Source organism: Astyanax mexicanus, chromosome 1 (assembly GCF_023375975.1).
Source record: "Astyanax mexicanus isolate ESR-SI-001 chromosome 1, AstMex3_surface, whole genome shotgun sequence".
Lineage (NCBI taxonomy): Eukaryota > Metazoa > Chordata > Actinopteri > Characiformes > Acestrorhamphidae > Astyanax > Astyanax mexicanus.
Genome location: NC_064408.1, coordinates 103,521,206 through 103,546,808, shown reverse-complemented (window position 1 = coordinate 103,546,808; position 25,603 = coordinate 103,521,206). Strand labels below are relative to the sequence as shown.

The 25,603-nt window shown below is 35.2% G+C and overlaps 1 protein-coding gene across 1 annotated transcript in view; it reads left to right on the top strand.

The window, feature by feature from the left end:
• ankha (ANKH inorganic pyrophosphate transport regulator a) overlaps positions 1–21,662 on the top strand; it is a 29,985-nt gene extending 8,323 nt beyond the window's left edge. The window contains exons 3-12 of the mRNA XM_049463298.1: positions 430–548; positions 1,260–1,343; positions 2,009–2,179; positions 4,033–4,167; positions 4,259–4,351; positions 7,834–7,926; positions 13,096–13,225; positions 15,184–15,307; positions 17,739–17,838; positions 18,582–21,662. Of these exons, the coding sequence (XP_049319255.1) occupies positions 430–548; positions 1,260–1,343; positions 2,009–2,179; positions 4,033–4,167; positions 4,259–4,351; positions 7,834–7,926; positions 13,096–13,225; positions 15,184–15,307; positions 17,739–17,838; positions 18,582–18,749 (1,217 nt within the window). The 3' untranslated portion in view covers positions 18,750–21,662. The remainder of the gene's footprint in view (positions 1–429; positions 549–1,259; positions 1,344–2,008; positions 2,180–4,032; positions 4,168–4,258; positions 4,352–7,833; positions 7,927–13,095; positions 13,226–15,183; positions 15,308–17,738; positions 17,839–18,581) is intronic.
• Positions 21,663–25,603: the final 3,941 nt, after the last annotated feature.

Sequence of the window (25,603 nt, the reverse complement as noted above, 5' to 3'; positions counted from 1 at the left end):
TTCAAACATCTACCTATAAATAGCAAAATCAGAGAAACTGCTTCAGTGGTCTCTTATTTTTTTCCAGAGCTCTATATTATTTGATAGTAAGGTTCTATTTGCAATCATTTTGTCATATTTTTTTAGCTGTTTTAAATTATCTATTTTTTAAACAACTGTAATTCAATGTGCTAGTGTTGGACATTATTTACAAGTAGATGGTTTTAATGCAGTATGCAATAACTAGTGATCAAATTTCTACATTTATTAAGGGGAATAATACATTTGAATCGCGTGAATCAGAATTTTTGTAAATTAAAGTCTATTTGAAGAAAGGCACATTTAGATTTTTTAGAAATGATGATGAAATCTGAGATTTGTACAAACAAAAACAACCCTGTGAAACAATTGGATTTAAAGTGTATTATAAATGGTGTCATTATGCATCAGCCTACACAGATCTGGGATATTACGTCATCAACAAGCTCCACCATGTGGACGAATCTGTCGGCAGCAAGACACGAAGGGCCTTCCTGTACCTCGCTCTGTTCCCTTTACTGGACTCCATGGTGAGTGTGAGCTTCAGAGTCTGTGAAGACCAACATAAATTTACCATAATGTACTTCATAGTGTTAAAGTATGTATACTCAGACAGTGATGACAACCAGAGCTGCACAGTACAATGAATTTCTCCTCTAGTTAATTTCCTCTATTAGCACATATTATATAATATGTGTTATATATTATTTTAATTATTTACTTTTGCAATTAATTTGTTTATGTAATTAAATTTGCAGATCACCGGGTGAGGCAATGACTTGTTTAAAGCAAGTTCTTCTGTGATGCTTAATTTATCTTTCATAGCATTTGCTGTAGTCCAGTGCTATACTAGATTTATAGAAATGTATTTGTTTACAGCTTTTTCTTCAGCTCTTTTACTTTAAATCACACTTTGGACTGTGAATCACTTTGTGTGGACTATATCAATTTGATGCTCAATTTACATGAATGAGGTTAATAATTAACGTAAAACCGTCTGCTTTTAGTTCTAAAACACTTGCATTATGTGAATATTAAATATGTCAAATGTTGTTATATTTATTTAATTATTATTTTTTTTATTATGTCATTATGTCAAAACGGTAACCATCTCCAAACTTCTCAACTAAATATTTGGTTGATTGCTTTATAAATAAAGTCTAATAGAATAAATCATATTTCTTCAAAATAAAGACAATTGCCTTCTGGTTAACTGTTTTGTTTAAACACATCTTACAAAGGCATGGATTCACTCTGGCATCCTTCTGAAGCACAAATACAGCCTGCTGGTGGGTTCAGCCTCCATCTCAGATGTTGTAGCTCAGGTAAATTGAGAAATTAACTTGTATTTTTTTTATAATTATGGCTTTCTCTAATATCAATTTTTACTAAGTTTAAATATGTATTCTGCACAGTTCTTTGGTGGGCTGTAGGTCGTCATTGCTTGTTAGCTTATGTTTTTAATGATGACTGAACCACAGTCTGAACCTTGATGGCTCTTCTTTGTTTTTCATTCAAATTCATTCAAAACAATAACATAATGCAAATACATAATGTTGATTTGATATTGTATGTACGTTAGTTTGGAAAAAGTTCATGATATAATTACTACATTATATAAAAGGACTTCTATATTGGAACATAATGAATGATATTAATGCTTTGACACATGTTTAAATATGTGTATATCGTCATTCTCCAATGAAAAACACTTATCTCTGTTTTTGTCGATTTTTACTTTACTACATAATTTGAACAGACAAACTCTACCTTATATTTTGCCAAAATATGAATGAACCAATTGAAAATCTTCAAAATTACCTGAAATAAACTATTTTTACTTTGACTTCCAGCGAAAGTTTACAAGGTTTTTTCTCTCTCCTGTAAAGTTGCTGTTTTGGAGATAAGAGTTTTTCATTGGACAGCGACGAAGTGTAGTGTGTGCTCTGCAGTCTTTTGTTTATTCAAAATGTCAATTTCTCTTTTTCAGATCGTGTTTGTAGCAATTCTGCTCCAGAGTAATCTAGAGTGTATTGAGCCTCTGCTCATTCCCATCCTTTCTCTGTACATGGGAGCAATGGTGCGTTTTACTATTGTGGGAATGGGATATTACTGCAACGTCCATGACACAGTCCCTCTGTCCAGCAGCCAGGAAGTGGGGGTGAGTGTATGAAGTCATGTGATCTGTCTATTATTATTATTTTATTATTATTTTTTTTTTATATTATTATTATAACAATGTTATTGATTACAGAGTACTTGTATGAAAACGATGTGCAATGGAGAGCATTGATGTTGGGAATTATTCATAAGACTTTATGACATGAACATAAACTGCATGTGTCAACTGCATAAGCATTAAAAAAGTTGTTTTTCAACTAGTGTCAGTTGTCATAAAAAGTGATTTCACCTTAGAAAGTTTGATATGGAATACACCTGAATACATGTTTGTGTGGGTTTATTTTAGTTTTGATTTAAAGGCTTTTGTAGGTGTCACATTGCCTTATGAACACTGACAAGCCAAGACAAAACAACCATAGTAACCATACTTGTGCTTGGCACAGACAGAATTTGGCCTCCCCCTTTAACCCATACGTGGATACACACATGCATACTAGTGAACACAAACACATACTGACATACCATGACCACATGTGCTCCGAGAGCCAGGGGAAGAGTGAGGGTTAGGGACCCAGCAGTGGCAGGTTGCTGAGCTTGGGTAGCAAACCCACAACCATGTTATCTTAAGTGTCCATTGCTCTAACCACTGAGCCACTACTGCCCCTCTTCTTTAAACCATTGTTTTTAAATGTATTGTTTTATTGCAAGCTCAAATAGCATTTCTTCAGGCATATTTTACTAATCGTGATTGGGATTACATCACACTTGTTTTTATAACATGTTTATGGGAAATGGATGGAGATAATGATCACTGTGGTTCTGCAACTCTAATACGAACATGTTAGTTACTGTGCAACACTGAAAAAAAATTCTCAGGATTCAAACCTAGTTTGACAAAATATAAATAGTTTCTTTGTATACTTTTATTTTATTTTATTTTATTTTATTTTATTTTATTTTATGTAGTCTATCAGCCAAGCTGTGTGGTGTACAATTGTTGGGTAGTGTGTTCATTTTCACATATGTATTCCTTTTGTGTAGAGTCTAATTCTTATTTGGCACCATACACCCATCCCAAACTGCTGCTTCAGTTTATTTTAGTTATTGAAGTAATATAATATAGTGCCATGTTAACTATTTATCTGTACAAATGAATGAAAGTAGGACTATAATTTTTGTTTTTGAGTTTTTTTTAGATAACATTTGACTGTTTTTAGCAGTTATTTTTGAGATCACTTAATCCTAAGAATGGATCATTCATCAACTGCTCGTTCTTTGCGTGTAGCATAATGTAACTTGGTAATGCTTTGATGTGGGTGTGTATGTGTTTATTTAGACATGCAGTTTGAGCAATGCTAACTTGAACTAACTTTTGCTCCAGTTAGCTCTAGTCCAAAAATAAAGAAGCAGACTTGGGATGAAAAACATGTCTTGCTGTTTGACTGCATATGGAATAATAGATAAACTCATATTTTAAATGTATTTGCAATACAATGAAAGTCCCCAGATTTTATAAAAAAAATTGCCAGAAATGTCTTGGAAATATTGATGCATTGAGAGTAAGATTGCATATTTTGCTGTTACAACTACCACAGCAATACTTCTAAGCCACTACAGTTCCCACAAAACCATGCAACTCTAACAGTATACAATATAGCTTCTTCTTGTGGGTTGCGAAATTACCATATTTACCCTAATAGTGCTTTCTGTGTATTCTCTGTATCGTGATGGTTTGGTATGAATGTATATTCCATCACTGATACACAGTACATCATTAGTCATTACTATAAAAAAATGCAAAGTACAGATTTATTGCAATAACCAAAGCACCAGGAAGCTCTTATAATCATGTTTATCTTCTTTCACGTTAGGTTTACGCTTGCTGTTTTTTAGGGAGATACCACAATAAGGACGATGATGAGTTTCTGGTGGCCGCTGGCTCTCATTTTGGCCATGCAGAGGATCAGCCGGCCCGTCGTCAACCTCTTCGTGTCCAGAGACCTCAAAGGCAGTACTGCTGCAACAGAGGTCAGTGGTTCTGCAGTTCAGATTGTGTTCTGGCATTCGGCTGGATCAAATAGGAACCTGCTTCAACATTCCAATGTGTTTGTGTTGCAAGGCTGTAGCAGTCCTCACAGCCACCTACCCCGTGGGACACATGCCCTATGGCTGGCTGACAGAACTGCGAGCTGTGTACCCTGCCTTCGACAAGGTACGTCCCCATTTCTGCCTTATGTCCTAGCAATTATGACTGCCACCCTAGATTGGTCACAGTCAGACGTCACAAAAATGTCATTCAGCCTGATGAGAAGATAAAGCACCACGTGACGATCTAAAATTGTCTTCTTCTTCATCGTCTTCTATGTCTTCTGCTTTTTTTTCTTTTTGAAATTTTGCAGCATATCTTGTCCTGCGTTTTTTAAATAACTACACTGTTCCAATGAGGCACTATTTTCAGTTACATGCATTACTTGCTTTTAGGCATGGGGAAACTGTAGGCATGAGATGGGGACAACCCCTGTTTTGCACTGGACCCTATTTTCAGTTTATGAACAGTTCCAGCTTTATTTGTGCAAAAAATACATTTTTGTCTCTGATTGATATTAAAAAGTCTTAAATGTTGTCCCCCCCTTGCATACAGATACCCTGATACAGCTTTATTTTTATAATGTTTTCCTATACTGATGAAAAGGGTGCAAACTTTTATGCATCTTATATCATCTTTTTCTCACAACGGTACAAATATGATAGTAACACCCAACCAACCACATGGAGCACAATGACAACATTTTCTAACAATTACAAATCAACACCCTAACAACTACTAAGTGTAATCATAGTATCACCTAAAATAATGTAACAGTTTTTTAACAGCTCTGTTTTATCTATCATCAATCACTTAGGAACACCATAGCCAAGACATGAAATAGCATAGAAAGCATGAAGTAGCAACCACCTAGCACCACCATGGGAACCACAAAGCAACCAATTAGTAAAATCATAACAATAAAAAGTGTAGGGACAAATACATAATAGCAAGTGTAACCCATTATGTAAGTGTGCATATGCATATAAAACATATTTCAAAATGACAATAATGGCTGTAGGTGTCTTATAATATAAAAATTACTTAGCAATTAATGCTGCACAGGAAACAGGCGTTGCTGTGTGTTAATGGACACATTGAATAAATGAATTGTTACTCTTATGTAAGCAATCTTTGCAGTCTATTTAGTCACGCAGGAGCCTTTAATGTTTTTTCCCTATTCTTTTTTCCCCCATAATGAGCTCTTTGTGATCGTATTGAAATCAAATCACAAACATGTCTTGGTCTGTCTTAAGACAGCGGAATGTTCCAGCACCAACATCCACCGCCCATCTCAGCTAGTGTGTTTTTCATAAAAAACATGCCTGTAATTACATAACAGCGGTGTAACCGTGACCGTTTGACTAACACTCAGCCCCTTGCCTGTGGTGGTGCAGACCTACCAGAAGGGCGATGATTCAGTTGTTTGGGTTTGCTGTGGCTAAAGAAGCACACAGAGTGCATGGACAACCCCCCCTCCCTCCACACATCCATTTTTACATCTCTTTTGTGTGTAGGGAACAGTCAGTTTAGCAATTATTATCATTAGTTAGGTAGGTTTTTTGTGTCTGGGCTTTTACTTTCTGACTGTGATCTGAATGAGTGAGTAATTGCGTAGGTATGGAACTGATTGAAGTTTAGCCTTGGATTAACAGTAGAATCTTAGAATAATTCAATAGCAACTTTTTTTCACGTGTTATTTACTGATTTTCATTAAATTTCCACTCTATCCAGTTTAAGAGGAGTAACGAAAAAGTATTTGTAATAAAGCGTACACTGTTCAGATTTCTGTTGTTTCCGAAGCAATACTACAGTATAATGACCAAACTCTTTAACATATTTCTCCTGTGAATCACAGTAGGCTGCAGTCATGTTGAATAAGTTTTCTTTTTCAGCAGTTTAAACGATTGCTAGTTTATTATCATGCAGACAGAAAGACATACACTGGCTATATAACTGACACAGAAAGCTACAGCAAGATAGAATATTACTGTATATACTAGAAATGTACAGTAAAAGGCAGCCAGTCTTCTAGCTTCTCAGGTGTATGCTAGCGGTCGGTTACTTTAGCTTGTGCTAACATTTAAACAAGCCTTTTTAGCTTGTATATTTCAAATGGTAAACAGTCAGTCTGTGACTGTAAAAATAAAAGCTTTAGGGTTTATATTCCTATCTTCCTTATTCCTCCTGTTTATTTGAGTAGAGTGTATTATTCAACTTCAACTTGTGTTGTTTATTGACTCTCTGCTACAAGATAACTAGCTTACATATCTAGCACTAGCTACACTGCACTGGGAGTTTGGTGTAGGAGTAACATGACTGGATAAATGTTTGTGTGCCTTGCTAGTTAGTTATGTGTGTAGGTGCACTAACTTTGGCCAACCTAGCTAGCTAGTTAGCGTTGTTAGCTAGTTAGCTGTGTTAGCTAGTTAACAAGCTAGTTCCTTTTGTTGAAACTATCCCTCAATTTTCTTTGCTAGTTAGCTAGCTTAAAGGGTAACTAAACCACCTGCTCAATTTTGAAAAATGCTAAAAAATAGGATTATTAGTTGGGAAGGGCACTGGGTGATGTATGGGTTTAGGGGTGGGGCAGGAGCTGATTGGCTGAGCTGCAGCAATGTGCCTCTGATAGCGTTGAGACGCAGACAATTGGACGTCAGCAGGGAGACAGTATTATTGATTATTCATAAATATCATCCACGCCTATAGCACAGTTGAACCTGAGAGGGCGCTGCAGAGGTGGAATTGACCGCAATAAAAACATTTTTTTCAATGTTAGGAAAGGTTTACAAAAACATTAAGCAGGACAGATATGTTTCATTACTTCAAACTAATACATTTCAGCTATCAATGAAAAAATATATGCTTTAGGGTTTAGTGCCTTTTTATCTAGCTATATGGTTTTTGGCATGTTTACATTTTCTGTTTATCTTTTTTATGAATCTTCAGGAAAGCACTGTTGTTATAAATCGCAAAAATTATTTTAATGTACTTAAAAGTAAGATCTTTTTAAATGTTAAATATTATACAGTAAATGGAATTTATGACAGTCTGTAATTAGTTAACTTTTTGTAATTTACAATGCCAAAATTAATGCAGTAATGCATTTTAAAGTAGTCTAATATTAAAAACAGCAGCCTAACACTGAAATAAATTACAGGACAGTGACTATTACTCATTTTTAATAGCAATAAAAAAAACTACAACAATTTAAATGTACTACAGTTATATGTACACTATATGCATACTGTTAAATTCACTAGATAGCTAATGCTGCCATGCTGTATGTTTCTTTGAATTAAATGATTAAAAAAATAAATATATTTATTCCTGAATTCACATTGGCTAGACCACCTAGACTGCATATTTTTACTGCTGTTATTCTCATCAGAGTTATGTGGTCAACAACCTAAAAACACATTCACAACATGCCCTATGTAAAGACATGGTAATGGAGTGGCATCATGTGTTTGCAGATATATTTAACCCCATGGTGTCTTGTCCCTTTTGAGCTTATCCAGGTCAAAGTGCATGTTCTCTATTTGATGTTTTATTTGATCTGTATTTAATGACTTATGAATTTGTACTATCTTTTTTGTTTTAAACAGAATAATCCCTCCAACAAACTGGCTGGTGCTTCTGCAGTGACCAAATCTCAAATCAAGAGGTTTACATTAGCTTGCTTTACCCTATCTGTAACGGTAAGAAGCACTATAAATCATTTTAAATCATCTGTTTAGATACACAAACGCACTGCATGTTCAGAAGTGTCCAGACACCTTAGTGAATATTAGAATTGGCCATTTCAGATACCTGCTGACACAGGTGATTAGTTGCATGCACAAACACACACACACTGTTTTTGTTATTGATCGAATGGGACACTCTAGAGCAGCTACATGTGAGTCTAAGGTCAGCATGCCTCGTGTCAAGCAGCATGATGGGGTCAGATGGGGTCAAAAAACAACCACAACACTGGGCTTCCTATTTATACCTTTACTGTATGAAGAAAGCAGGTGTCTTCAAAATTTTTAGACATGTGGTGTCTTAGTGTTTTTGTTTTCATTTGTTTTTTTACTGACAAAATCTAAATTGTAAGAAAAAAAACAGAGTAACTTTTAATGCATTGCTTGAGAATTATTCTGAGGGCTGCTTTGTTTTGTACAGTACATCAATTTGCATACATGTAGCATCCAGCTGATTAGACTGACAAATGCAGCCTGTTGTTATTTTATTAATGTTGGTGTATGGTGAGGTACTTAAGTATTCAATATGTATTTTATATTATAGCATATTGTATTATATATAGAAGGTCTCCTTTCACCTTGTTTTTCGAAAAAAAAGAAAAAAAAATGTCAGAGACAGAAGCCCATCTGTTGCTGCACAGTTTGTTTTGCTTCTCCTCTAAATCTTAATCAGTGGTCACAAGATGCTGCCCACAGGACATTTTTAGCTGGATATTTCTGGTTGACACAGTGACACTAAGGCACTAAGGTGTGTTTGTGTGTGTGGCTTTTTTATTTTAGAGTTAAAATAGAATATGTGAATATGTACACATGGTCTACTATTTTTTACAGTTTATTACATAATGATTTAAACATTTAGGCCTTTTCTCTATGTACACTAAACACTGTACACTGTAATAGGCAACTTAGCCTCTTCAGGAACAGTTCAATCTGTAGATTAAAAGCAGAATTATAGTGTCTCCACTGGTCCACCTCTACCTGCCATAACCACAGGCTCAGTGGTCTTTATATTGGGATAAGTTAAATGAGACTGAGACTGTGGTTGGAATGTTATGGAGCTGCTTGTGTGACTGTGTGATAGGCATGTTTAATAGCAGTGTAGCAATTATCAAAATATTTAATTTTGTTGATGTATAAATGACATGTCTGGGCATTTCCTTTGTTTAGATGCCACAGTTAATTCTCCCAGAATCATGAAAGTCAGGAATCTCTTTTTTATGCCTGTACCTTCCTCTTTCTTACATAATGAATTGTTTTCAAGCTGAACAGAGACATAAACTACCAAGGAAAAAGGCCAATTTCCATTTCAGGCTGACTTAATAAGGTTTAACCAAAGCAGGGCAAACAACCAAAATTACTCTTCTAAAAGTACAGATAGGAGATTAAGTTAACTCAGCTTTGCACCTTTAATACTGTCCAACTCTGTTGTTTTAGACTGTGTTCTAGCTGCAGGCAAATAACATTTTTTTTATCTTGTTTGAGATTACTGTCGCACTGTTATTTGCAGGTAATTTGATTTAATTTTCTGTGGTAATCTGCACAAATCAGATTCTAATTGGATTTCAGAACAGTTCCAATTTTTGGTTGGACCTGATTTGATTTGATCAGGTTTTATCTGATTTTCATCTGTCTAAACTACCAATAATAAAACTAAATGTGCCAAAAATGTCAAAAGCCCTACCGGACAGGATAAGTTTCTCAGGGGGTCCTGGGATAATTTTCTCTTTTATGAGGGGTCCTCTGTGATTTTATTCCCGTCTGAAATGACCATGTATGTGTTTTTCTCAGACGTCCTCTTTTTTGCTGAACTCCGTGGTCCTCCGGTAATTTTAGTCCTGTCCAGATACACATCTCTGAGTTTCCTCACCTCACGTTTAATAAAATAGCTATTTGTCCACTGCCACACACCGTAATTACACTTTGGGCATGGGTTTCCACGGAGATCCATGTAAACACAACAGCGAGCGGAACTGGAGGAGCTACTGAACGCAATGTCATGTGACAGACAAAGCCAAAAACAGCAGTCCGGATGCAAGAGTTTTATTACTGAGTAGTGTGAAATATTTTTCACAGACTCCCCCCTGAGACACTAATCCCATCCGGATAGGGCTAAAGACTGCCAAAAATCTGCCAATCTGAACATAGCCTAAGATGCCATTCACTGGTGTTAGACAAAGATGATGAGGCATTAAAAGATTGGTTATGGCTGATCTAAAAATCTGTTTTCATTCCTGTTTAATGCATCTGTCTGTGTTTTTTACAGGAGCTAAAGTTATAAGCAGCCCTGCGTGACTACAAAGCATTCCAGGAATAGTTGTTTTGTTGTTATTTAGGATCTTTAACAGCTGATAGTAATAGATCTATTCATGCAATAAAAAGGAGCCTGTGGCTTTCCCTGACTAGTCCAGGGTATTTACATGTACTTGTCTGTTGCTAGCGTACACATGTTCTGCACATGGAGACGTAGGAGGAGAATTACATAAAAGACTGAGAGTTGGGGACTTGTGCTCACCCACTGCGATTGTTTAGAGCAGCGAGGATCTGGCATCCGTACCAGCAGTTCAGGGAGGCTCGTTAAAGAAGGCAGGAAATCGTTGACTTTTATGTGTTAAAGATCAGAACATGCCTGGACTGATATTAGAACGATTGCATAATCAGATGAGGTGTACATAAAGATTGCATTTATAGTCAATTTGCTTTGAAGTAGGGATGCTCCGAAAAAAAAAAATGGCCGAAACTGAAACCAATTTTGAATAATTTGCCATTTTTAAAGAAAAAACTATTAGAAAGCTACAGTTTAAATATATCTGTTGGATACTGAACATTTATTTCATTATTATCTGATTATGTTTAACTTATTTAGCCAAACCCTCACAGTTTGGTGCTATTTTCACTCAAATAAATTTGGTTGATGAATATTTAGTGCTTTGAAAGAATAGTTCACTAAACCCTGATTTATCACTTACCTCAGATGCAGTGGATCAACCAAGAGGTGATTGATAGGTGAAGTTTGCTTCTTCCGTTTAGAACAGAAGATGTTCGGCTAACACTGTTTATATCTTTTGGACGTAGTCTGTATTAAAAATATAAAACATGCTATAAAGTGGTAATTTTAAAAAGGTCACAATGTTCACTTTGCAGTTCTTTTATTTTTTAACAATTTTAAACAAGCATATATAACTACTGTATAGGGGTGAGTGATATGGCCCTAAAATAATATCACAATATTATTTTTATATATTATTTATATAAAATATATATATATTATATATTATTTATATAATATATATATATATATTTTTTTTTTGTGATAATGATACTTTTGGCGATATTGCAAAAAAAAAAAAAAAATCAAGAATACACAACTGCAACAAATTAAAATTTAATTTTATTATTGCATACGATATGATTTGGCAACCCCTAACTGAGATATTAAAAAACACAAGAATTTTATCAAATATTAGAGAGAAATATTATAACAGAAGTCATTGATCCCGAATGTAATGATACTAATAATGCACTCCAAATATCTCCATATATCCACGACTAAAGTAAATTAAATAATACTGTATATATATAATATATATATAATGAGAAATGAGAACAGTGTTCATTTTTTCCTTTCCTAAAAACAGCAAAACATTAGTAGCCTAATGTGATAATTGGGGTGAGTGATATGGCACAATATTTCAGGGTATAATATTGGTCATGATAATCAAAAATGTTGGCGATATTATTGCATACAATACGATATGGCACACGCCTACTACTGTATTTATCATTAAATTCTTGTTCTAAAACTAGTTGAAATGCTGGTGTTTAGTGTGTATTATCTAGCCCTTAATACAAACAATTGTGTAGCATTTATTGATGCTTAAAGTATTTACTAGACCTTTAAGAGGATGTTACAACAAGTCTTTCAGCTATGTTGGATAATAACCTTGCCTATAAATGTTTTGTAACATGTGACTCATGCCACTTTCAGTTAGACAGCTCACAAAAAGTACAATATATAGTATATTGCCCTATATTGCCTATATAGTACAAAGTTCTTTTTTTTTTTTACTTTTTTTAGGTTTATTTTGGAATTCAGGTGTAAATGCAAAGCTAGTTAGTCAGAATTAAATATGTTGCAAAACTGACTCTATTGCAAAACATTGCATGGAATGTCTCTTCAAGGGTTAATCTCTGCTTTTGTTTTTCGTCTCCAAAAAGTGGTTGAAGAGTGTTAAAGAGGTGTAGTAAAGCTGGTATTCCTATAAAAGGTATCCAAAATATGCCCTCGTAAACAGCTCAGACTGCAGATAACACGCTCGGGTCCAACCCTGACACATGCCGAATTGAGGTCTTTTGTTTTTTTGTTTGTTTTTTTGGAGAAATAATAGAGCCAATAATAGAGTGCGTCCAAAGGTGTAGTTATTGGCAGTCTGGCGGCTGTTTTGTTTTCAGTGGCTTGACCATTGATAAATGTTGTAGCCAGAGGTGCCTGACCTTACAGGGAAAAGAACAAAACAATAAAACCCACACTGGTCAATAGGGATGAGGCAGTGTGCTTTGATGTCCAAGCCCTGGGGACTGGCCGTGGTTGGAACTGGGTTTTTCTCAGTTCAATAACAGGATGTTTTGTGGTCTGGGCAGAGTTTCAGGGGGCGTGGCGAAGGGCCGGGGGGCGGACAGACAGGCTCTCTCCTGGAGAGAGGCTGTACATTGTAAACAAGTGAGTCAAGCCTGTGCCTGGCTCAGCGTGCGAGACACGGGGCAGAGAGGCATGGCCGCGGGCGCTGGGCGAGGGAGTGGGCACGGTGTGTAAAAAAAAAAAAAGCCCTTCGTAAAAAAGCCGCTCCTGCTGGGACGAGTCCTGATTGCATGTCTGTGCTGGAATGATGACAGGCGTTCCAGCCCCTGGACGCAGTCAAAACACCATACACGTTACAAAAAAACAGCCTGCAGAGAGACAATGCACACTGCAGAGCAAGACTGACCGGATTAGGGTGTTGTTTGGCTTAATATGACATGTTTTGTTTGAGGAATCGGTTATTTGCATTACCTCTTGCAGGTTCTTTTGAACCAATAATGCTAAGTAATGCTGATGCATTTGTTTCTTTGTGTGTGTTTTCTGTCTAGATGTGTTTCATGGTGTTCTGGATCCCTGGTGTGTCTGAGCTGATTCTGGTGGATGTAATTGGAGTGGATGCGGAATTCGCTAAACTCTGTGTGGTTCCTCTCCGGATCTTCTCCTTCTTCCCTGTACCAGGTGAGAGTCCACCCACACCTATTCACCACCATCAGTGTTCATGTAATATGCCTTGTGGAAGTATTCAAACATAATAACAGATAAAAGTATCTTACTTTTTCAATTTAGAAATGGGGAGTGCACGTTTATTTCAATCAACACAATTTTTCAAGTCAAGTCAGATCAAGTAGTTTTATTGTCAATACTGCATATGTACAGGACGTACAGAGAATTGAGTTTACATTACTCTTCTTCTCAAAGTTACAGAAAGTACAGAAACTAAAATTGTAATATAGAATAATGAGACACTATTTGTACACTGATATAGACAAACGTGAGACAAAAAACACAAGACAACAGTACAATAATGTCTTAATTTTAGATATGTTAAAGCTAGTGAAAAACTGAAACATGCATATCTCTGTGTTCTTATATGAGGACATCACATTTTTGAATTATACTTAATAATTTTGCAAAACTTTGGCCTCATATGGACACACTGCTGTATCATCTAGTGGTCACATGACAACATTCAACACTCAACTGATTAAGCTGGTGGGAATCCCAGTCAAAGGTTTCTACAGCCAGTTGGCCACATGGGCCAGATACAAAACTCTCATCCGATTTTATATATTCTCTTAATGTTTATTTGCTCACTGTCGAAAGATAAAAGTTGTTTTTTGGAATAATTGGGTCAAAGATGGTTCTTAAATTTTAAAATAAACAACAATTTCAATTTTTTTGCTTGTTAGATCCTAAAGTCAGGGTCTCAGGAGAATATATATATATATTTATATATATATTTTTATAAGATTATATGAATACCAGATAACTTATATGCAGGGACAAAAAAGTTAGACAGCAAACCAATCCTATAAGGACAACAGCAATAGTATTGTTGGGTTGTTGGGGGTATCTTGGAGTGAGATTTAGTTCAGTCCATCTTGGGTTGGAGAGTCCATTATAAATCATAAACAGCAGTCTCAATTTTACCTGCAGGTTGTTTATGACATTTAGATATTACTTTTTCATTACTGAGCTGTATAACAAAATTTAGAATATAGTCACACACCCAAAAACACAGGGAGTGGTGGGCAGTCTTTTCAATGCACATAAAGCATTAGAAAATGTCTTGCTTAGTGTTAAAGGGAGAAGAACATGCAGTTTATTTACTCTTCCTGAATTGTTTCCTGCCAGTAAAGGGGATTGAACCAGAAACCTTTTAGTCACAATCAGCTTCTCTAACATTTAGACCACATCCGTGGTTTTGGGTGATTGTTACAAATGTTCAAGAAATTAGATCAGTGCCAATTGCATGACTTTTCCAGCCAATAAATGACAGTTTCCAGCCCTGCCTTAAAGAGAATCTTTCTAATCCACCTGGTAGGCTCAGTCTAGGTAAGATGAGAACTAGCTGTCCTGCCAAAGCATCATTAAGCAGCCAAGTAGCAAGATGTCAAGAAAGCTGAAGTGCGAGGACATTGAATGCTTCTCTGTGGCTGTGTGGTGAGCTTCTCTAATTGACAGGATAGTGTCCAGACTTGTATAAGGACTGGTTGGTGTGAAGGAGGTTATTCATTTTAAGGTGGGAGGATGGGTGCGCCAGGAAGGAGGGAACAGTATCTTTGGTTGTATCATTTGTTGCATTACAGGCAGGTGGGTATTGACATAACTGATAACTGGAAATAGGAGTAACATGACTTCTTAGTGGTAAGTTTATTATCCAGATGGGGGTCCCAGATAGTTGGTTCTCAGAATTATGGCCTTGCTGTTTCTGGATTAGTAAGATGGGCCTCCCTGTCCATTCATTACCAGAACAATACAGAGAGAACAGAAGTGAACCAATAACTGAGCCCAGGGGGGCTCCAGCAGTAAGGCTTTGCTATTCTAAAAGCAGGGCTTTTAAAATGTGTAAATCAACTTGTTTTCTTCAAAATAATCTTTTCTTTCACAAAAAAAATTCTTTTCTTTTTTTGTAGTGACTGTTCGAGCTCATTTCACTGGATGGTTGATGACCCTGAAGAAGACCTTCGTGCTCGCCCCCAGCTCTGTGCTGCGAATCGGCGTTCTGATCACAAGCCTAATTGTGCTTCCCTACGCGGGGTATGCAAAAACATCAGTGTTCAAAAACAAAGTGTTCATATAGTGTTGCATAAGTACCTGTTTTTCTTGTTTTGCAGCTTCATTAGCTTGTTTGGTTTATCAGATCGTCCTGCTTCTACTGCATACTTAACCTCGTTTCAAACCAGTTATGTTTCACTACTTGGGAAACATGGGAATATGGGAGACCATGTGTAGCTAAACAACTTAAAAAAAAGAAACTTTTGTTTATAATAAGTACTTTAGAAGCTTATAACACATACATATATTTGCATAAACTAGTTACATAACATTAACATGCCATAGCATGTCTTGGCAGACAGAGGTCAGGTTGTAGCAGATTATGTGCATTAATGTAACAGTGTGTTGTTACTTTTACTTGTTATATTCATGACTGATATTTTAATTTTATATGTAATAACAGTGTATATCATTCTAATTCCTAAGTAATAAAATTGTATAAACAATGCACAATTTTGACGCAATTTGCAACAATAGGGTTCTAAGGGTTAAATCTTGACATTTTACTTAAAAAAAAACTTTCTATGTCTCAGGTTAGCGTTAATAGCAATACCAGTGTGAGTAGGGAAATTGGACTTGTGGGGGTGTTACAGTTGAAAATCCACCTAGACTTGGAGGATTAGCAGTAAAATATCAATGTTTTATGTAATTTTACTCTAAATGCCTTTTTTAACAACACTAGTCAGCTCACTAAGCTTTTAATTAACCCAACGCTTTGTAAAGTTCCTTACAGTCCTTCAATTTAACTCATGAAGTCCCTAACTGACATATACTGATCATCCTGAGAGCATCACTGCAGGACAGGGTGTGAATCTGTGTGACCTAATTTACATAATGAAAGAGTGCTGGGTTAGTGCTGGAGATAAAATAGCTCATTTTAAACGTGTGTGTTTTGCTTTTGCCATTCTATTCTATTCTTTTCAATTCATTTTAACAATTCAAATGATTTAAATCCTTTTCAAATCTTCAATCCTTTAATGCATTCTATATAACTAAGAATTTGTTTTTGTCATTTACATTACATGATGATTTTAACCTTAAAATATTTACAGTAATGTGCTTTTTATCACAAAAAGAAAAACTGTGAATGAGCTGCTCACTAAACTGATCCGATTCAATTTGGGATCAATATTCAGTAATGGGTTTGGGATCTTGGGATCTTTGGGAGTTAACACTGCATGAAGTGACTGAATCAACAATCTGGAAATTAACCCAACAGCTTCTTTGTAGTGTCTGTAATAAAAGTTACTGGTAGTGATGACCTAATATGATATGAACGCCTGTGTCATGTCTTGACATGTTTGTGGCATAGTTATATCAGTGTTATGTAGTAAAGCTCAAGGTGCTATGCTAAATGTCTAAAACTGATTTATTGATAAGCGTAATTTTTTTTTTAATAGTTTGGATCTGTTTTTGAAAATGTTTTTTAACCCTAATATAGAGAGAGAGATTACCAACCAAAAGTGCTCCCAGATTCTGCATTGCTGCTTGTGTCTGGCAGTTCCAGAACTAATTTAAATATGTCATGCTACATGTGATTTTTTTGCGTGTCTAAAAATATGTTGGAGATTAGATGCTCTAGACTGCATTTGAAATATTTATTTTTCATAGCTGCATATCTACAGACCAGTCATTTTACTTTTTTGTTTCTGCAAAACATATAAACCTAGTTTTTACAATTTTATCACTGTTTTATGTAATAGAAGATTTGTGAGTTAGGACATGATATAGAGTACTTACCTTTGTTGAATAACACACCTACAGCTCTCCTACAGCTTTCAGAGATCCAGTAATTGTGTGCAGTTTCTCCAAACAGGCTTTAGAATGGCTAATATGGGGCATATTTTTTCCCCTGCAGATAAATCATTTTTACACCGTTATCTAGGCTCAAAGTAGCTCCACACCTCATTGGTAGAATCTGGAGAGTTCTGACATTTAAAACGAGGCATTAATAACTTTTTAAAAGTGCACAAGAAGCTTCTTAAAAAACACTGTTTACAACCCATAGCATCCATTCTAAAGCCTGTTTGGAAAGACTGCACAATATTACTGGATCTTGGAAAGCTGTGGGAGAGTGGAGGTGGGCTACTTAACAAAAGTTAGTACCCTTTATCATGTTTTACTACACCAAAAGTCAATTTTACACCTGAGTTCTCCTTTAAGTAGATAAAGATGAAGATGTTCAACATGAAAATGATGATAGTGATAGTGAAGGGTATTTATAGTGAGGAGGAAGAGGAGGAGTTAAGGGGTGGTCCTTCTCCCAAACTTCAGTTATTTCATAACTCCACATATAATTGTTTAGAATGTCCGTTGGTTTTGTTGTGCAGAATGTGGAAGATGGTTCTGGAAGTGTATATTTACTTATGATTTCTGTATAAGATATAATGGTGATTGTACTCTTGTACTACAGGGTGCATGGAGCTACACTGGGTGTGGGCTCTCTACTGGCTGGATTCCTTGGAGAGGCCACTATGGTAGCCATAGCTGCATGCTATGTGTACCGAAAACAGGTGAGCAGCAAAGTTTGGTCCATACTACATTCCATATGTCAGTACTGTAGGGTTCGATTAGAAAATGGGCAAAATTACATGACTTCTGACGTTAACATTGTGTTCCTGTTAAACTTGATTTAAATGCTGCAAATATATAGTGGGTAAAATACAGCTCTGGAAAAAAATTTGATCAGTTAGAAATGATGAATGTTTTTGATTTTACCAAATCGAAAAATCTCTGGAATATAATCCAGAGGAAGATGGATGATCACAAGCCATCAAATCAAGCTGAACTGCTGGAATTTTTGCACCAGTGCCATAAAGTTATCCAAAAGCAGTGTGTAAGACTGGTGGAGGAGAACATGCCAAGATGCATGAAAACTGTCATTGATTAAAAAACAGGATTATTCCACCACATATTGATTTCTGATCTCTGATCTAAAACTTTATGAATATGAACTTGTTTTCTTTGCATTATGTGAGGTCTGCATCTTTTCTCATTTTCTGCAAATAAATTCTCTAATTGACACTATTTTTATTTGGTATTTGGGAGAAATGTTGTTTGTGATTTTATAGAATAAAACAACAATGCTCATTATAATCAAAAATATACCTAAAAATAGCAAAATCAGAGAAACTGATTCAGAAGCTAAAGTGATCTCTAAATTTTAATGATTTTTAATCACAAAGGGCCCAAATATAACATTTAGAGATGTTATTGACCCTAGACTTCTTTTGTCTGCCCTTTTTCTTCTACCCAGAGAAAAAAATCGGACACTGAAGAGGTCATGCAGGCACATGACTCCGCCCCAATGACCGAGGTCACGCCCAGGACTCAACTGGATGACATCCAAGAGATAAGAGAGGAGCATGCAGAAGATGCAGAAGGAAGAGCTGAAGAAAGAGAGGGGTTTGTGCGGGGGGATTAAGATTGGGGTTAAGCCTGGACTGAAGAGAAGAGGATGAAGATGAAATCTAATGTCTTGATCAGGAGGTTTTATACAGTATGTCCTGAATATTAACTCAAATAGCTCTAAAAACTATTAAAACCTCTGTATCCCACTCTTTTAAAACATGAGACAATACAACAAGAACATCTGCGGTGGGACAATCAGACAAAAGCCTGAGTTTATGTATCGGCTATGGCACTTTCTGCACTGATGGATTTTTTTTTTCTTGCACTTACAAGTTCTCACGTTTCTGCACAGCAGCCGACAAACGATCCTCTGCCAAAGCTGGTGATGTAGCCGGAGGATGTTTGTATTCTGTTCTTCACACTTAACCATCACAAACAACTAACTATGTGAAGGGAGAGAGATGATCCAGCACCCTCGGATGCATCAGCAGAAGATTTGAAGGGGAGGGAACTTCTAGCTGCAAGACTTTTGCCAAAGTGAAACGTACCGGCTGCTCTTGTTTTAGGCCTTGAAATGCACAACAGCTGTTAACGCACAACAGTTACACAAGATTTATTCTGGTGAAATGTATATTTTTTGGGGGATAGTAAATACATACATTTTATTATTTTTAACAGATTCTCAGCTATTTTTATAAATGTTAAATATAAAGTCTTTGTTTTGTCTAAGTCTTCTATTTTTGTATCATTATTGTAGAGAAACTGGCCTTAATTGATTTATTCTTTGTTTCAAGGAAAGCCCCCAGAGTTAACATGAATGCAGACCTTTTATTCAATGATCAGCTATGATATTAGTACCACTGATGGGTTAAAGGGGAAGAGATGGGACCTACATATCAGGCTGCAGATGAACAGTCAAAAATGGGAAGCCTAGACTACAATAAGTCAGAGCAACTCCAGGACATCAGGCAGGTCTTGTGGAATGTTCCTGGTATAAGGAGGTACCAGCGACATGGCCACAGTCACCTAAGACTATATGCAGTAGGCTATGTTCACATTACCAGGCTGAAGTGACTCAAATCTGATTTTTTTTTTTTGCTTAATGTGGCCCAGATCTGATTTTTTTATGGCTGTCTGAACGTGCCAAATCCGTTTTTTCAATTCAGATTTGAGTTTCTTTTGTATGTGCTCCTAAATCAGATACGTATCCGATCCATGGACATGCGACATGAATGTGAACGTTCAAAACGCAATTCATGCATACTTTTTTTTGTTTTTACGCATGCGCTACCTGCTTCTCTCTCGTACTACACACATCTCTTGGTGCAGCTGTGCAGCTATAACTGCAAAAACAGCAAAAGCAAACCGCCTGACCTTTTTTCACCTCCTCGACCTGAGCATGTACTTCAGACCAGCTGTTTGCTGTTTCTCCACTCCAGCAAAAGATGCTCCACATATGAGCTGATAACGCATCTATTACCCTTTATAAAGCTACGAGTCGTCTCTCAAATATCACATTTTTTGTTGTGGTGAAGAAGGCGACATTTATACACATTGTTCACATTACACACAGATACAGATCACTTACATATGTGAATGTGAACCATCAAGATAGCCAAATCCAATCTGAGCAACAACAATAAAAAAAAAAAACAGATTTGAGCAATGTGGCTCGTAATGTGAACATCGCCAAAAAGAACATAAAAGATTTGCTGCTGATGTCTTGGTGCTAGCTATCACAGGATGTTTTGAGTCTGATGTGTTAAGACCTTCTAATGTCATGTCTGATCATTGTATGGTCATTGTTCTTCTAACCAATTGAGAACCAAGTATGATATACTCTAGTTCTGTGCTGGTTGGTTTGTACACAGCGTGAAAAGCTACATTGACTGATGGTTTCTTTTATTCTTTTGTAATTATAGTTCCAGTGAAGCTTTTAGAACCACAATCAAAACAAAGTCCTTGATTTAAATCACAGTATCTGTGGACTCAATGACCTCTTCAGACCTTCATGCCCTCATGATTCACAAAGTCTCAGAAGGCCGGCACAAACACAACTCTCAACTTTTTTTTTTTTTTTTTTTTTTTTTTGTTTTGGGCGATTCAATTTTTTTGCTGAAAAAGATTGACTAATTTTTACTGAACAGTGACTTTTAATTTTAAGTCATGTTGTGGTTGGTACTGTATGCCTGCTGGTATCTTTAAACTGTTAAGTGTTCAATTAATACTTTTTCTTTAAGAAGCAATACAAAAATACATTTAAGCTATTACGCTATTTATGCAATGGTACAAAACGTGTAAAATGACTTTTAAAAAACCTGCGAAAAAGGTCCAAATTTAATTGCATGCAATATTCCTTGTCATGTATCATTAGAGTTAGAGAGAAAGAGAGCATCAAATCATTTGATGTTTGAGGCATTGTAATGGTAATAATAAGCTCCTAAATATGAACTGTCAGCTTCCTGGTCTCTTAGTCTTTATCAAGTATCTATTTACCGGTAGATGTTCTATATGCATGTGGTTTGGTGGGCTTGTTTTTCAGTTGCACATTAGATTTTTTCTCATCTGTTATTACAGAGGTAATTACAGTGTGATGCACCTAAAGGGAGCAACAATACTTCATTGAAAACTGGTCTCAGTGGAACAGTTATGCAAAGATGAGATGGTCTCTGAACTTGATGCAGGTCTTTCGGGCTTGTAACATTTCCTCTGGTGCTAATATTGTGTAATCAGTGTCCTCATAGATCACAATTAGACCAGGTACAAGGAAAAACTATTGTTTTCTGTTCTATATCTATCAGAGCTACATTAGATTTGCTCAGTGTCATTTATTTCAGTCCATTTTCAGACATGTCACAGTAATGTCCATATATCGTACGAGAAGTCAATAATGTAATGACCTCAATCATTTTTGCTGACCTTGAAAATTGTCCTTAACTTTTGCTTAGCACGATAGCCCAATAAAGGTGAACGAGCTGGTACTGTATACTGACTTCTTTTTATTTTTGTTTGTTTGTTCGTATGTATATATTTGAATTCCAATGTTTAAATATTCTTAGTATTTAAAAGTTGATTGTAATTATATTATAATTATATCAGTAACACAAAATGTTAAAATTACAACATCATTTATTGAAAATACAGCTCTGGAAAAAATAGAGCACTTAAAAATGATGAGTTTCTTTGATTTTACCAAGTTGAAAACCTCTGGAATATAATCAAGAGGAAGATGGATGATCACAAGCCGCTCAAACCAAACTGTGAACTGCTTGAATTTTTGCACCAGGACTGGCATAAAGTTATCCAAAAGCAGTGTGTAAGACTGGTGGAGGAGAACATGCCAAGATGCATGAAAACTGTTATTAAAAACCAGGGATATTCCACCACATATTGATTTCTGATCTTTTAAAACTTTATGAATATGAACTTGTTTTCTTTGCATTATGTGAGGTCTGCATCTTTTCTCATTTTCTGCAAATAAATTCTCTAATTGACACTATTTTTATTTGGTATTTGGGAGAAATGTTGTTTGTGATTTTATAGAATAAAACAACAATGTTCATTTTACTCAAACATATACCTATAAATAGCAAAATCAGAGAAACTGATTCAGAAACTGAAGTGGTCTCAAATTTTTCCAGAGCTCTATGTCCTTAATTTCTGCTTAGCATGATAGCCCAATAAAGGTGCAAGAGCCGGTACTGTATATTACCTTGTTTTTATTTTGATTTATTTTATTTTTATTCATAACATTAAATACACATTTTAAAAATGTATATTTGAACTCCAAAGCCTAAAAATTCTTAAGAATTAAAAGTTAAAGTTATTTTATTATCATTATATCAGTAACAGAAAATGTTAAAACTGCAATATTATTTATTGCAAATATTTCTGAGACAAACATAGTTGTAACAGGCCTGCAGAGATTGCATTAATAATATCAGGACAGGTTGAATCAGTGACTGTTTTTTATAAAATAACAGAAATAAAATGTTGCATGTATTTTTCCCAATACTGTGCAACCTTAGCTGCAGTCTTTATTGGAAACATGTAAAACCATTACAATCAATTTTTCTTTTATAAAATGGTGCCGTCAAGCATGTTTATTTCATAAGGATACATTATTCCATGCATTCTTGCAGTCAAAAATGGGGCCAGGTATAAATAAGCTTGTTAGAGGCTGTATCTCATATTGAATTTTACACATTTAAGGACATGATTTTATGCTGACTAATTTATTGTAATAACTGATTATCATCATGTTTGTGAAATAAACACTTGGCCAAAGTTCTGTTCTTTTAATCATTTAAGGTTTATATTAACATTTCAATTTATTTATTTATAAAACATTTTTTTATTTCCACAAACAAATGAGAGTTTCAAACACCACAAGAAAAGACATTCTGTTTCATGACCAAATCAAACCATACCTACTCATCTAACCATTATTTTTATATCAAACAAAAACACCTTGGCTTAATGTTTGACGTGTACTCTCATATTTAAACTAACTGTATGCAAACTGACAGGGGCACGTCTTGCTCCTTAAAAAACGATTAGAAATTCAAGTGTTCTGGGTATAAGATTGGCACATTGTTTAGAGCACCATTTTTGTTTTAAATTACCGGTATATATATATTTTTTTTTTCTTCGATTAGCCTAAATGTACATAATAGTTATACTACAATCTACAGAAAGAAAATCTTTTTGGCAGCTAGACAGACAAATTTTACACATTTCTTTAAAAGAAAAAATATAATCATTTAAAACATTAAGCAAATGAAACACCATTCAGGATCCATTTCTACTGTCTAACCACCACATAGCTCATTCCACGTTTCTGACCTTATTTAGGCCAAACAAACCTGTTAGTTTCTGTTTAAATGTTAAAATACTGCAAAAAATGCTCAACTACAGCTAAAGACATTTTTTATGGTTTTCTGAAACATTAAAGATTATCTCACATTTCTTTTAAAATTCACTTTTTAAGTCTTTTTTTTTAAGTATAACTTTGTTTTTTAAGTTGTAATCAAAGTTATCTTTGTAAATAATAGTAATAAAAGATATAAATGGAAAAGGACTCCTGGCAATGTTGTGTAAATTGAATAACATTCTTAACATTCTTATATTCTGTAGCTACAACAGTGTTAAAAAGAGGTCCAGAAGATCTCCAACACTTGTTATTTAAAAAAAAAAAAAAACGATTCCAGATCCCAACACACCTGAGCCAGATAAACAGCGTTTTATAGCCCTTCATTACGCAGTTCAGATGTTTTGGAAGTTGAAATAGTAAAAAATGTGGACTGGCTGGTCTCCCCGTGGTCTGATGGGAACATTTGATGTAGTGCAACGAAGCAAAACAACAATTAAAGAAAACAAGAAAACATTTTTTTAAGTCACTGGGACCTTAAAACCTAAAACACCAGAACGATTTAATCATAAATACTGTGTATAATAATCTTTGCCAATGTAGTAAGAACTTCAGCAATCAAGCAAAAAAAGGCACTCTGCTTTGGCCTCAAGACTTAAGACTTTTTCACCTGTATTATAATAAACGACACATTGGCCTTCAGTAGATAAGCACGTAAGTTCTATTAATTTATCATCAATTATTACACAGCATTTTAAAACGTATAAACCCACATAGTGCCGTTAAACAGAATGCATCCCCCGTCTGAATATAATCACATCTAAAACTGATGTATTGTGCTGCTCAGGTATTAGATTTCAGGGATCTTGATCACATTCAGAGTCAAACATGTAAAAAAAAAAAAAAAAAAAAGATCAGACAGGTCAGAGTTCAGCTCATTCAGGGCTTGGATATAAAGCTGATAAGCCTGTGAGCTGTGAAGTAATACATTCTCTAAGTAATAAGACTTAGTATGAAGTCAGCCTGTGTTAATGTTTTGCTCACTGTGATCAGTGATGCTCATGCCTGCACAGCTGCAAGAGCAAATAACTGTAAAATAAAACTTAGTAACACTTTATAATAACAGTTCTAATATTGTAGAACTAATATTTTTTTAAATAATGAATGTTAACAGTATATATTATACAGCACCAATCAAGCATTTGGACACAGCTCTTCTCATTCAATGTGTTTTCTCTCTTTGTAAATTGTAATATTTGTAATTTTGAAGACATTATTAATTTTATACAGGAACGCAGGTGGAATTATTTTCTGAACAAAAAGTGTTAAACAGATTTTTTTTATACTCTAGATTATTTTAAAGTGCCACATTTAGCTTTGAGGACAGATCTGCACACTCTTGGTATTTTAATCTCAGTGTCTTCATGAGGTAGAGTCACCTGGAATAGTTTTCTCTGTGTCGTGAAGGAGTTCCTGGAGGTGCTGAACAATAGTTGCTGCTTTTCCTTGACGCTGTGAAGCTCCCTGTAGGTCCTTTAATTGTTTTCATGACTTTAATATTAATCTACACTGTAGAAATTAAATTAAATAAATAAAGAAAACTGAATGAGAAGTTGTGTCCAAACTGTCCAGACTGGTACTGCATACAGATTACTGATGCCATGCAAAAGATCCGTTTTCCCAAAAAGGAAACAAATTTCTTAGCTTTCTGTAAAATGTTTTACTCTAAGCCACTTCAGGACATTTCCATTTCTATATGTTAATAAAAGGACATTCACATTAAGTGAAAAATGCCAAAGATGTAAATGTATATTTTTTCAGACTATGATGAAGTGTTCTAACACATATAATTAACCATTTACTTAGTGATATAAATAAAACATTTTGAAATGTGTCAATCTTATTGTTAATTATAGTATTAGAGTAACTATTAATTAATAGTTTAAAGTACAAAAAAGTTCATAATCATAAATAAATAAAGTTGTATTTATTTTTTTTGTACAAGCAATTATTAATTTCTTGCTACTTTAAGACACCTAAAACTTTTGTCAATATTT